Source organism: Meriones unguiculatus, chromosome 8 (assembly GCF_030254825.1).
Source record: "Meriones unguiculatus strain TT.TT164.6M chromosome 8, Bangor_MerUng_6.1, whole genome shotgun sequence".
NCBI classification, from domain to species: Eukaryota; Metazoa; Chordata; class Mammalia; order Rodentia; family Muridae; genus Meriones; species Meriones unguiculatus.
The window spans coordinates 16,221,239-16,234,294 of record NC_083356.1 but is presented as its reverse complement, the minus strand read 5'-3'; the positions used below and the strand labels follow the sequence as shown (position 1 = coordinate 16,234,294).

Sequence of the window (13,056 nt, the reverse complement as noted above, 5' to 3'; positions counted from 1 at the left end):
CAGAACCCAGAGCACCATCATTTCCTGAGTTATTTAGGGAGTGGGAAGTCTGTGGGGGTGTGCCATCAATAGGGAACTCATGCTGTGTGACACTCACTCTAATCAGGGGAGGAGAAAGGAGCAGGTCCCTGGGCATCAGGTGGCATTAACTGGCCTGAGGCTTGAGGAAGGAGGACTCAGGCACCAAACTTACAGGTGCCTCTGTATTCCAAGAAGCCCCCTTGGTTTTCATGTACCAGGAACACCGAGCCAAACTGCTAAACGTTTTAAACGGCAGTCAAAAATGCATTCCCAGGGGTCTGGAATGCAGACTTGGTTGTAAGGTGGGAGAGAGCTCACAACAGCAAAGGGCTACCCAGGGCAGTCTTTGACAATCAGTACCCCTTAGAGAAACGTCTATTACAATGTTCAAGTTGCTTTCTTGTTGAACTGGCATTGTCTACACACTCTACATCCTACCCTTACCACTTAACAATCTGCAAGTGTTTCATAGTGGTTTTTAAGGTTTATTATTGTTTTTAATCAGACACATGCATGTCTCTCAGGGAGGTGGGTGTCCTTGGAGTGTCCTTGAGGGCAGCTGTCCTTGGAGGCCTGAGCCATGGGATCCCCTGGAGCTGGAGTTACAGGCACTGTGAACTCCCTAATGAGGGTGCCAGGAATTGAACTGGGCTCCTCTGGAAGAGCAGGAGGTGCGCCTAACCACTGAGCCATCTCTCCAGCCCTTTTAACAGTTTTCAAATGAGATACGGTCTCCATACTTGTAATATATACACAGCTATGAAGACAGTCTTCCAAGCCACAGCCGGCCACCTGCAGGACTCCTGTTTGGCCAATTCTAACCCTAGAGAAAGGCAAGAGGGGAAAGGGGGACTTGTCACTCATATTCTATGAGGCCCGAAAGGCATCAGCAGGGGCCAGAGAGAAGAGTACAGCTAGGAGGTCATCTCCAGAAGGCTGACTAACAGGAGATATTTTCTCAAGGAGCCTGCAGCCTCTCACTTCTGACCCCACACACAGGGCATCCCACAGGAGTTCCCAGAGTGTGACTGCTGTAGCAGTCGGAGGAACTGTGAACTGCGGCCTGCCGGCCTGCCGCTGGCTCACTGCTCTGCAAGAGCACTCTTATCTCCTAACACTAACACCGTTTATGGGTTTATTTGAATTAGCTGCTGTTAGTTTACCTTAACCAAGCCTCATTTAGATTAGATATGAACCACATCCTGAAACTGTTTTTAAACAAAGACACAGAACTGGCGGAGGAAAGACAAAGACAAAACAAAACAAAAAGCTGGGTATAATAGTTCACACCTCCAATCGGGCATTTGGGCAGCTGAGGCAGGAGGACGGGTGGCCTGGAGTTTGAGGTCAGCCTGGACTACATGTCGGTTCTGGACAAGCCTAGACAAAGCAAGGAAAGAAGGAATGAAGGGAGGAAGAGAGAGGGAGATTTAGGGAAGGGGGAGGAAAATGAGGAGGGTTGTGGATCAGCAGGTAAAGGCACTTGCCACTGAACCTGATGGTCTCAGCTGAGTTTAATCCCTGGAATCCACACGGTAGGAGAGTGCTGGCTCCCACGAGTTATCCTCTGACCGACCTGTACATGACATGGCATGCACATGCACCCCCAAGTAAATACCTCCCCCTCACAGTTGACGGCTCAGCGAGAGCTTCTTGCGCATGCTTCGTCAAACCTCAAAAGGAACTACACTGGCCTAAACGCTGCCCCTCACAAGAAATTTGCACCCCTGAACCTGGTGCACCTCCACCCGGAAGCCCACAGCTTCCTATGACTGTGCCTCATACGAGAGCCCACAGAGGCCCAGAGTCAGCTCTCTGGGACCCCCTTCTCTAGTGTTAGCCCCTCAGCTCTGTCCCAGAACCAACCCTCCTGTGGCAACCGAGAAGATTTTTCCTAGTCCTGTGGTCACTACCCCTGCTCACGGGACATTCTAGCTGCCTGGGGTCTCTGCTGGCTGCCAGAGAGGCCTCTTATAAATGGATGGACATCCCTGATGCCCTGGCATGCTGGAAGCAGAAAGAAGAGCACACCAACACAAGGACCAGAGAGCAGAGCAGCAAGGGTGAGCAGGCCGCACAGACTGCTCACCAGCCCACCAGAGGAAGGGGGTATTTAATCCCTCCCATACAGTCTAACCAGTATGACACCCACAGTCACCGGTACCATCATTTCTTAGGCAGCACCTCTAGCAACCCTCACCACATTACTGCTCGGCTGAGGAAACTGAGGAACTCGGTCTAGCCACTGTAGGAAGGTAGGCCCTACCCTCCAAGTGCCTTATGACCAGGGGGCAAAGCGCGCCTGAAGGCCCAAAAGAGAGGCCACACAGCAATCTTTGATCCACCTCCTAAGCTGATGTTCTCCATCCACCTCCCCCTGGCCAGCTGCTTCCTGTGCCCACGGCTGGGTGGAGATGACAAATGCTACCTGTCTCCCTCCATAAAGCAGCACCCTCCATCTCCAGAATCCAGGCTGGAGGTAAAGCAGTCTGGTGCAACCCTGGATGGAGATGAACGGGGTGGGGGAGGGGAGTCTAAGAAAGCCAGGGAGATGCCCTTACCTAAGACCTCAGCGACCACTAGTCCTCATGCCGGGATCCACAGCTACCTTCCTTTGCTGGTACGGCCTGGGAGAGCCATACTTATCTCCCGTCTGACATTTGTATCTATACAGCGACCATTAGGGCACAAGGCTGTCTCCATGTCTGGAAAACAGGGAGCTGTCACTCTGATGGGAAGGCCACAGACACGAAGGGCTCACCTGTTCATGCAAAGTTCATTTTCATGTGCAGCATCCTAGGAAGATGCAGGCACAAAGCTCCCAAAGGCACCTGTTCCAACAGCTCTGGGACGTGTGCCATGCCACACATTTGATACCTGATGTTAGCGGATCAGTCCAAGGATTTAAGAGCCAGCATGACTCCTCTCCCTCATATAAGGATCCTGGGGGTCCTGGGGACACATTCAAGCCCCCAAATCATCCTGTCTGTGTCCTGCGGGGTGCCCCCATTGCTCCTGGAAGGAGTTAAAATTGTGTTGCAATAGCTGAAGGAAGAGTGGACCCCTGGTCTTTCTCCAGGTCAAGAGATCAGATCCTATGGCAGCTACAGTGACAAGGGGCTGATATGGGCTTTTGCACCTTTGGGATGCCACGTCCCAAAAGGTAAATGGATCACTAAGGTGTCCCCAAGTTCTTACCAGAAGCCTGTGTTTGAGAATTCAACCACAGTTTCCTGTCCTTCCTGGCCATGTCCCTAGGCACACAAAAACGGGACTGAAGATGTCTTCGGGGTATCCTTGCCTTCAGTCCCCTGTATGGAGCTGCAGATGCCTGACCTAGCAGGAGCTCTACCCTCGAACCCCTTCAGATGCATGGCTAACTCATTCCAGAAACAATCCACGGAGGTCGGCTGAGTGCTGGCCTCTCAGACCCTAGCAATGAAGGACCCAGCCCTCCTTGTCTCCTCAGGTGGCCCCTTCTTACCTTTCCAAGCACAGGCCACCATGTTGGGAGGCAGCAGGAAGCCAAAGCCTTTCACTGTACTCTCTCCCCTACACTACACCAGGAATTCAATTCAGGGCATTTATACAAGCCCTTGTTCAGGTTATAGGACAAGAAGAAGAAGGAAAAAAAAAAAAAAAAACTTAGTAAACTATTTCCCCCAAGGCTACGAGCTGAAAGAGTCATGCCAAACTTATGAGTATTTTCCACATGCTCTGCCTCACAAGATAAGATCTACCTCTGTTTCAGTCCCAGTGCTGGCAGGGACAGAGGCCCATGGCATAGGGCCACACTCCACGCCCCAGGCACACACATTGCTGCCAGGGGGCCCCATCTTCCACCCATCCACTTCCCCAACAGGTTTCCAATAGCCCTCTGTCAGCCCAAACCCAAGTGGACTTTCTGGTGGTGACAGCGGATCCTGGGTGAGCTCTGGTGTCACCAGGAGCACGGGCCACTTGAGGCCTGTCATGAGTGGCCCTCCCTGACTGGTGTCGAGGGCCTGCAGGTTACTCTGCTGAGTTCTACCTGCCTGCCACCGTAACTGGAGCTGAGGTAGGTATCCAGATGTATCCAGACACCCTGTGGCTGGTGGTTGGGCTAAGGCTTGGTGGGGGTGGGGAGTGGGGGGGCAATGTAATGTTCCAGGCCCCTCCTTTTCATGCAGTGACCCACAGAGACAGAGCAGTGATAGGCACCCCAACTCCCCTGAAGGTGGCAGGGCCCATACCAGGTCAACATCTGCGTGACAGTTTGTGCATACTGTCATCCTTTCTTGACCTCATCTTGACCCTGCCCCCACCCACCAGCCAAGCCTTAGCCCTTTCTATACCTTACTCCCAGCAATGGTGGGTGCCACTTCCTCATCAGAGGAGCCCCCCATGCTGCGCTCACTTCTGTCATACCACTAACCTCAGCCCCTGGTCCCATGTGTCATTGGTCACCCCCTCCATTCTTCTCTGTGTGTCCCTTCCTGCTCCAGCTCACACAGCCCTTTCCAGCTGCCAGTCCACTGGAGCTGTGGTTCCCAAAGTGAAGCCTGGGCCCTATACTGATCATCCACAACTTGCATACCGTGCCCTACTCCTGCCACAGGATAAGTGCCCTGTGTGCCTTGCCTTTGCTTATTCTGGGATGGGATGATGACAATAGTGCCTGCATCCTGAATCAGCAGCTCGAGAACTGAATGTGCCCTGACAGGCCCGGGGAAAGTTCCTAACATAGAGCTCGCCAACTACCATTGATGCCCTTGTCTTCTGGCACCTGATGTCCTGGCCTGGCACTCCCTGCCAATCCATACTCCACAGCCACACCCTCAAGGGGCCAAGACCAACCTCCTGAGTTTCCTCTATTTCCCTTCACATCAGCAGCAGCAGGTGGGACATGGCACAGCCACTGCTCCAAATGCCCTTGACAAAGCTAATGGGCTTTATGCTCAGCCCTCTATCGATACAAGGACGCCTGTCACTCCAGGTCTCCCCTGCTGTTCAGGCCACACTGGACAGTCCCTCTCTTCCCCTATCCCTGTGACCCCTCCTTGAACTTAGCTCTGTGCCTGTCTATCTATCTCCATCCATCTCCAGAAGGGCTGAGGCTAGTACTACACCGACTCATCAAGATTTTGCATACAGTAGGTATTCAATAATAAACATCAGCCGGGCATGGTGATATATGCCTATAATCCCAGCACTCGGGAGGCATAGGCAGGCAGATTTCTAAGTTCCTGGCCAGCCTGGTCTACATGGAGGGTTCCAGGGCAGCCAGGGCTACATAGAGAGACCCAGTCTCAAAATAAACAAAGAATAAACGAATAAACAAGTAAGCAAAAATCAAACGCCAGGTATAGTGGCACACGCCTTTAATCCCAGCACTTGGGAGGCAGAAGCAGATGGATCTCTGAGAGTTGGAGGCCAGCCTGGTCTACAAGAGATCCAGGACAGCCAGAGCTATTGCAAAGAGAAACTGTCCCCCAAAACTCTAAATAAATAAATAAATACTGAACATTTCGAGTCATCAGAGCCTTCAAACAGTTAGCTGGTTGCCCAAAGTGCCTTATTTTTCCGGGTGGTTTGTGTCACTCATTGGGTGAGTCCAGCTCTGACGACGGGGTGGTTTAAGCTGCTCTGTTTCCTTGCTAACTGTTGGGTTTCAGGGGAAACAACCCGGCGCATCCAGACCGTGCCTGGTCCACCCATCTGCTCATTTCCTTGTCTGTAATCTTCTATTGAAAAGTCACTGCCATATCCTGTGTTTAACTGGGTAAATACGCTCTAACGCTGATCAAGCCTAGACGGCTCTGCACCATGCTCTCCCCATTCGGGCAACCGGCGAGGTTACCCAACGCCATTATTTCACTGAGCTCTGATGCCTTCTGACACGTCCGAATGACTCATCAGCCAATCCATTTTACCCCACAAATGATACTTTTCCCACATCCACAGGTCTGTGACACACATTTAATAGCAGTGGCAGGAACTGTGCCTGCCTGCCAAAAGCCATGTTCTCCGAGGCCAGGTTGAGGCCCTGAACCTACAGGCACCCACATGTTCCACGTGTTTTTACAAAGTCAGCGTTGGGGGCCTATGAAAGGGATCGCAGGTAAAGATGCTTGCCCCCAAGCACCCCTGACGACTGGAGGTCAGTTCCTGGGATCCACATGGTGGAAGGGGAAAACCACCTACCTGGAGTTGGCCTCTGACCCCAGCCTGTGCACCATGGCACACTACAACCGTCTGCATTCACACACTGACTGACTAACGAAAACACCAAAGAAGGGGAAAGCCCTCAGCACTCGAGGGGCATGTTTCTCTCCCTGTTATTAGAGAAAGGCCAATACAGCTTTCCCCATATCCATAAGAAAAAGTCACAGAATAGAAAATGGCACCCAAACACACCACAGAGAGAAAATGAGCACCTAGAAAGACCAGCATGCAAAAAAATGGCAGCAGCTATTTGAATGATCACGCGCAGACTCAATACTAAAAAAAAAAAAAAAAAAAAAAAAAAAAAAGTCTTTGAGGAGCACAGAGCAGCAGCCAACAATCTTTTTATAGTCAAAATGACCACGCTCCACCCCCACCCCCACATCCCATCCTGCACATCTGCTGGGGGTCCCGCCCCAGGTGCACCTCCCCACTCCATCAGGCTCCTCTCCTGGCTGCTGGCTCACAGCCCTTCCAGGAAGGGCTCCCACAAGACCCAATCACTGCCAGGCCTCACATCTAGCACTCCAGGGCGGTAATAGCGCTTCAAAGGCTTTAGGGCACGGCCGTAAATACTGTGAAGCCAATTACTCGGCGCAGTGCTGAGTGAGTCTGAATCAACAGCTTTCCCACACTGTTCCTTAATAAAATGTAAGAGTCGCCTCCAGGGGAACCGAGGCCTGGTCTGCTCTTTTCACCCGCCTGCTGTCGAGACCTGCAGGCCTCGAGGTCACGGCGAGTCTCTTCTTGGAAGAAGGAAACCGTCAAACGGTCTAAGGAAGGGCCCCAGCATGGCAGCGCACATCCCAAAAGAGCACCCAAATGGCAGTGGAATAAAGTCAGTTTAGCAGCTCATCCCTCAAACCCTTTCCCTCAGGTGGGGGCAAGGTTTCACCCTGACTGGGGAACAGGGGCTGCCCCACTGGTTGTTGCTTCACACCTCTGAGCCTCTTTGTGTGTAAACCTCCTGTTGCCAGGGGGACAGTGAGAAAGTGAGACTTCAGAGAGCTGCTGGGAGCCAGAGCGGGAGGGAATCTTCCATCGTCCATCTCACGTGATGTGGAGGCACACGAGGCCCCACGTTCACGGGAGAGCACAACCTCAGACAAGAATCAATGACGATTACCAAGCAGCAGGAGCCCTGAACCTGCCGCTAACGGTTGTGGTCAGACTGTGCACCCATGGGGGGCGGGGGGAAGGGAGTGGGCGATGGACATTGCAGACACACAAATGCCTCTGTTCCCAGAATGGACCTGCTCCCCCTTAAACACTCCCCAACCGTTCTGCCAAACTTTCTACTCTTTTATCTAGGAGACACAGAAGCATAGGAAACAGAAATCTGCCGGGAGCAGCCACAACCCTGGTTAATAACCTACCGGTGTGTTCCAGGGTGCTCTCTACACTTCCCCCTCAGCAGACAGATGGTGACCAAAGCCATGCTGGGTCGCCACACTGCTTCAAAACCAAGCCCTGAAGTCCTACAGGATATTAAGAGACCACTGGAAGAGAAGCTGGTCACCCCCAGCCCCTAGGACATAAGAATCTCGGCCAACGGTGCGATCAGACAAACGGAAAACTGACTTCAGTCCTACCGTGTCCCATAGCTTACTGCCCACATGAAACATGGACTCAGGAGGCCACAAAGCTAAGCCCTCCTCCCTGGTATATTGGCCAGTTGCCTGAACCAGCTGAACTCCAAGCAGCCGCTAGGGCCCTTTCATGGTCCCTTAGCCCCGGCTCAACCCTCTCTCCTCTGGGTCTCCCAGTACACAGGCCCTGTTCCACAGCGGGTTTCCTGCCAAGCCTGTGATGGTAGGGCTGGCACTTCCTCTCCCTTCTGCCCATCCTCCTGCCCCTCCCCACCCGCCCTGAAGCAGGCTGCTGGTTCTCACACTAAGTTGAACAACCTATGAACAAACTCCCAAATTATAAGCCCGAGTCCAGAGACAGGAGTCAAGATCAAACAGGGCCGTGCTTTTCAAACAGCCACCCAGAGGCAGCACACATGAGCCGATTGTTATTACCTAAAGGAGACAGAAAAGCTAGGCCAAGGGAAAACCAGCCATATTACAGGGTGACTCAGGGACCATCCAGCAATTTCCAACGGTCCCACCCGGGAACTAATTGGCACATGGAGCAGGGAGTGACCTTTGATCCTTCCAGACAGCCATGCAGGCAGCCGGCTTACCAAAGAGCATCACCGGACAAACCAGACAACTCTGGATAACCCCGAAGCCAGGTTTTAACAGCATGATTTGGGAGAAGCAGAGAAAAGCCCTGTACTTGAGCTTGAAGCAGCCCAGGCCTGCTGCCTGCAAAACTGCTGAAGGAAGAAGCAGTGGGGGGCCTCCTCCTCCTCCACGGGCCTAGGTGGGGAGCACACCCCCAGCATGCAACCAATCATAGCTGCAGATGCCAGGATGGTCGCCCAGGCCCTGCCCAACTGTGTCTGGGCATGCCCAGGTGGCCACTGGCGGGTCCCTGTGGCTCTCCAGGAGTCCCAAGGGAGCAGCTTCTGCCCATAGGCCACTCACCCGACACAGACACCTCCATGAGCGCCTCCAGCGGCCGGTTGTTATCCAGGTCCCGACTGAGCTGCAGCTCTCCCGTGGCGGGATCCAGCAGCAGCAAGCTCAGCTCATTGCCCTGCAGGAAGGTGTAGTTGAGGCTGTCAGACAGGTCAGGGTCATGGGCTGGGATGCGGCCGATCACACCACTGGGGAAGCTGTTGGATTTATTGGTGACATAGTTGTTGAAGAGGATCTGGAAGTCAGGCAGCTCCGGTGGGTTGTCGTTCTGGTCCAGGAGACGAACGTGCACCGTGGCCCGGCTTACCAGGGGAGCAGATGTGGCCTGCACCACCAACACGTAGTCCCTCCGGACCTCAAAATCCAGCTCCACCAGGGCACGGAGGTCCCCACTCAGTAGGTCCAGCTGGAAGACCTCGGGCACATTGCCCTCCACGATCTGATACATGATCTGGGCGTTGGGGCCTTCGTCGGGGTCGTTGGCCCTTATTCTTGCCACCACTGACCCCACGGGGCTGTTCTCCTCCACAAACAGCTCCAGCTCATCCTTCTCGAACACTGGCGGGTTGTCGTTAATGTCCAGGACGGTCACCTGAATCTCCACCGAAGCACTAAGCGGGTTCGGGTTGCCCCGATCGATAGCTAGAGCCCAAAGGTTGTACACGGCCACATTCTCTCTGTCCAGCCGGCGCTGGGTACGGATCACCCCAGACGTGGGCTCGATGTAGAAATCTCCATCTCCATCGTCCCCCCCCTGGAATGTGTACTGGAGGCGGCCATTAGGGCCCGAGTCCCGGTCTGTAGCAGAGACCTGGAGGACGCTGGTAGATGGGGGCGCATCCTCGAAAACAGAACCCTGGTAGAAATCCCGAAGGAACCTGGGCACATTGTCGTTGGCATCGAGGATAAGGATCTCCAGGGAGGTGGTGTCTGACTTCTGAGGAATGCCATTGTCCTGAGCTGTGATGGCCAGCGTGTAGGCAGCCTGGTCCTCGTAGTCAAGCTCCGTCATGGTGTAGATGGTTCCCGTGTCCGGGTCAATGCGGAACTGGGGCACCGGATCCTCTAGCACGTAGGTGATACGGGCGTTCTCACCCGTATCCTCATCTGTGGCACTGATGGTGGCAATGGAGGTGCCCACGGGCCGGTCTTCGCTCACGCTGACGGTGTAGTGGGAGCTCTGGAAGACGGGCCTGTGGGTGTTGGCATCCGTGACGTTGATGAAGACCTGGGCAGTGTGCGAACGAGTGCCATCGGACGCAGTCACCGCCAGCACGTACTGCCGCTCCTGCTTGTAGTCCAGGGGCAGGGCCAAGGTGATGAGGCCGCCACCACTCTGGCTGCTGAGCGCGAAGCGGTTGCGGGTGTTGCCGCCGGTCAGCTGGTAGGTGATCACGCTGTTGGCATCACGGTCCCGGGCCCTAAGGGTGAGCACGCTGCTGCCCACGGCGGCGTCCTCGTTCAGACGCAGCTCGTACACGGGCTGCGTGAACATCGGGTCGTTGTCGTTCACATCCAGCACGGTGATGGACACACTGGCGGAGGAGCTCATGGGAGGCGAGCCGTGGTCCACCGCCTCCACCCCGAAGCTATAGTGTTCTATCTCCTCCCGGTCCAACTCGGCGCACACGGTGATCCAACCGGAGCTGTTGTGGATCTGGAAGGGGAAGTCTGGCGCGGAGGCGGGGTTCTCCGGGTCACTGCTGCCCCCCGAGGCGGCGGAGGCCGTGCCCACCAGGCGGTATTGCAGCCTGGCATTCTCCCCGGCATCCGCGTCCACCGCCTGGATGTGCAGCACCGAGTGGCCCAGGGGCACGTTCTCCAGCACCGCGGCCTGGAAGGGGCTGCTCACGAAGATGGGCGCGTTGTCATTCACGTCCAACACCTGCACGGAGACCAGCCCTGAGGAATTGATGAGAGGGGGCCGGCCCCCGTCCTGTGCCTTGATGCGCAGGGTGTACTCCCGGATAGCCTCGAAGTCCAGCGGGTTGATGACGTCCAGGCTCCCGCTCAGCGAGTGCAGGTAGAACTGGCCCTTCAGGTTGCCGCTGACGATGCTGTAATGGATGGCTGCATTCTGCCCCTGGTCCCGGTCAGTGGCCTGCACCCGAAGCACAGCCGTGTTGACAGCCACATCTTCCGGGACCTGAACCACGTAGCGCTTCTCACTGAACTGGGGGTAGTTGTCATTCTCGTCTTCCACCACGATGTGGACGGTGGCGGAGGCACTGAGCGGGCCTGGATTGCGACCCTGGTCGTTGGCCTCCACCAGCAGCTGGTACTCAGCCGCCTCCTCCCGGTCCACCACAGCCCGCGTGCGCACGACGCCCGACCGAGCGTCGATCTCAAAGACGCCGCCTGCGCCCTCCAGCAGACGGTAGCGCATGTTGGCGTTGGACGGGGCGTCCCCGTCGGTGGCACGGATGGTCAGCACCTCGTAGCCCACCTCCAGGTTCTCTCGGATGCGCTCTCGGTACTCAGACTGCTCAAAGACAGGGCTGTGGTCGTTGGTGTCGCTGACAGTCACGGTGAGGTAGGTGGCGGCCGAGCGCCTCGGGGAGCCGTGGTCCACCGCACTCACTTTGAGGACGTGAGTGTCCTTGGTCTCGCGGTCCAGGGCGCGGGCCGTGGTCACTGCCCCCGTGGCTGCGTCGATGAGGAAGTAGCCATTGGAGCGTTCATCAAACAGCGCCTCCATCTGGTAAGTGAGGCGTCCGGCTTCTCCCTCGTCTGGGTCGTGCGCGCGCAGCTCGATGACCGCCGTGCCCGCAGGCTCGTTCTCGGGCACTGACACCTGGTAGCTGGGCAGCGGGAACTGCGGGCTCGTGCTGCCGCCCGCACCCCGCCTAGCCCGTCGCACCGCCCCCGCCCGAGGCTGGGGCAGGCTGGGCGACGTTGGCGACACCGAGGGCGACTCCGAGGGCGTCCCGGAGGTCGCCTCTGTGACCAGCTCTAGCGAAAAGGCGCCGGCCGCGCGTCCCAGGGCGCACACCAGGCGCAGCCCGGGTGAGCCTCCCGGCCCCGGCGGGCAAATGGGTCCGCGCCTGCAGCGGGTCCCGGAGACCGGCGGGCAGCCGCAGGGGGGGAAGGTGGTGATGGCCTCGAGCACCGAAGACAGCGAGGCTGCGCCGCCGTCCGGTCCCGGAAAACAGAGCGCGTCCCTGAGCCCCGGCACGGAGCGGACGGCCCAAGAGCGCAGCTCCGCACCGCGGCCCGAACGGCGCAGCAGCCGGACCCCACAGCGGGCACCATAGGCGCGCGCCCTCAGCACCAGGCTCGGGGCCGTCGGGGCGTCGCGGGCGACTAGCCGGACCTGCAGCGGCAGCAGCCTTCCGGTCAAGCGCGCACAGCCCCGGGTCCCCGCGCCTAGCCCGAGCCGCTGACCCGCCGCCGGCCCCTCGCGGCTCACGTCCAACAGCTCCCGAGGCGTGCGCGCGGCGTCCAACCGGTGGATCCAGCCCTGTCCGAAGGCGGAGGCACGGGCCCCGCTGGGCCCCCGCGGCTCCCGGGTGGCTGCTCCCAGCCCCAGAGCTGGCAGGGTGGCGGCGGCCAGCAACACCAGCGCGGGCAGCACGCGCGGCGGTGACGGCGCCATGGCCCGGAGCCGCGGCCCGAGCCGGGCGCCGGAGCACAATCCATGCACCCGGCGCACCTCCGCATCCACCCGGCGCGGCCGGGGGGCGGCTCCCGCGCGCCCGGCGCCGGGCCCTCGGGGCGGCCCGCGCTCTGCCTCCCCGGGGGCCCTGGCGAGGACACCGGGGGCCGCGCGCCCGGCCTCCCGCTCAGCTTCCACCTCGAGAGCACTTTGCGAAAAGTTTTGGCCAAGTTGGTTTCAAGATGGCTCCTCCGCGCCTCCCGGGAGGGCGCCGCGCATCAACCTGCGGCGACGCTGGCTCCAGGCGGCTCCAGGTGGCCCCAGCACCGACTCCGCTGGGCGGGCGTGGGAAGCTGGGCGGGCCCGGGGCGGGGCGGGGGCTGCGAGCGCCGCACAACCCGCGGACCCTCCGCTGCCGATTGCTGGCAGGGCGGTGTGCTTTGCCAGGGCCCCCGCCGCCCGCGCTCTCCCCGCCCCCGGCCCCGCCCCGCCCCCTCCCAGTCTCTCATTGTTCAGTCCTGGGCGGTGGGGAGGGGAGGGGAGGGGTGAGGGAGAGCCAGCGGAGAGGTGCGCGCCCGGATGATCTCCATGGAGACGTGGGGGCGCGGCCCGGGCGGGGGGGGGCTGGGGTCCGACCCCTCCCCTGCGGCCTCCCCACCCAGCCTCCGCGGGGGGCGGGGCCCTGGGAGCCTAGCACTCAACCACCGC

The 13,056-nt window shown here is 57.9% G+C and overlaps 1 protein-coding gene across 3 annotated transcripts in view; it reads right to left on the bottom strand.

Moving 5' to 3' along the window:
- Celsr1 (cadherin EGF LAG seven-pass G-type receptor 1) overlaps positions 1-12,415 on the bottom strand; it is a 128,993-nt gene extending 116,578 nt beyond the window's left edge. For 2 of the 3 annotated variants that reach the window (XM_060388869.1, XM_060388868.1), the window contains exon 1: positions 8,760-12,412. In XM_060388869.1, coding sequence (XP_060244852.1) covers positions 8,760-12,348 — 3,589 coding nt within the window. In that variant the 5' untranslated portion in view covers positions 12,349-12,412. Of the gene's footprint in view, positions 1-8,759 lie in introns of all 3 variants that reach the window. The other variant, XM_060388870.1, reaches the window with a different exon arrangement.
- Positions 12,416-13,056: the final 641 nt, after the last annotated feature.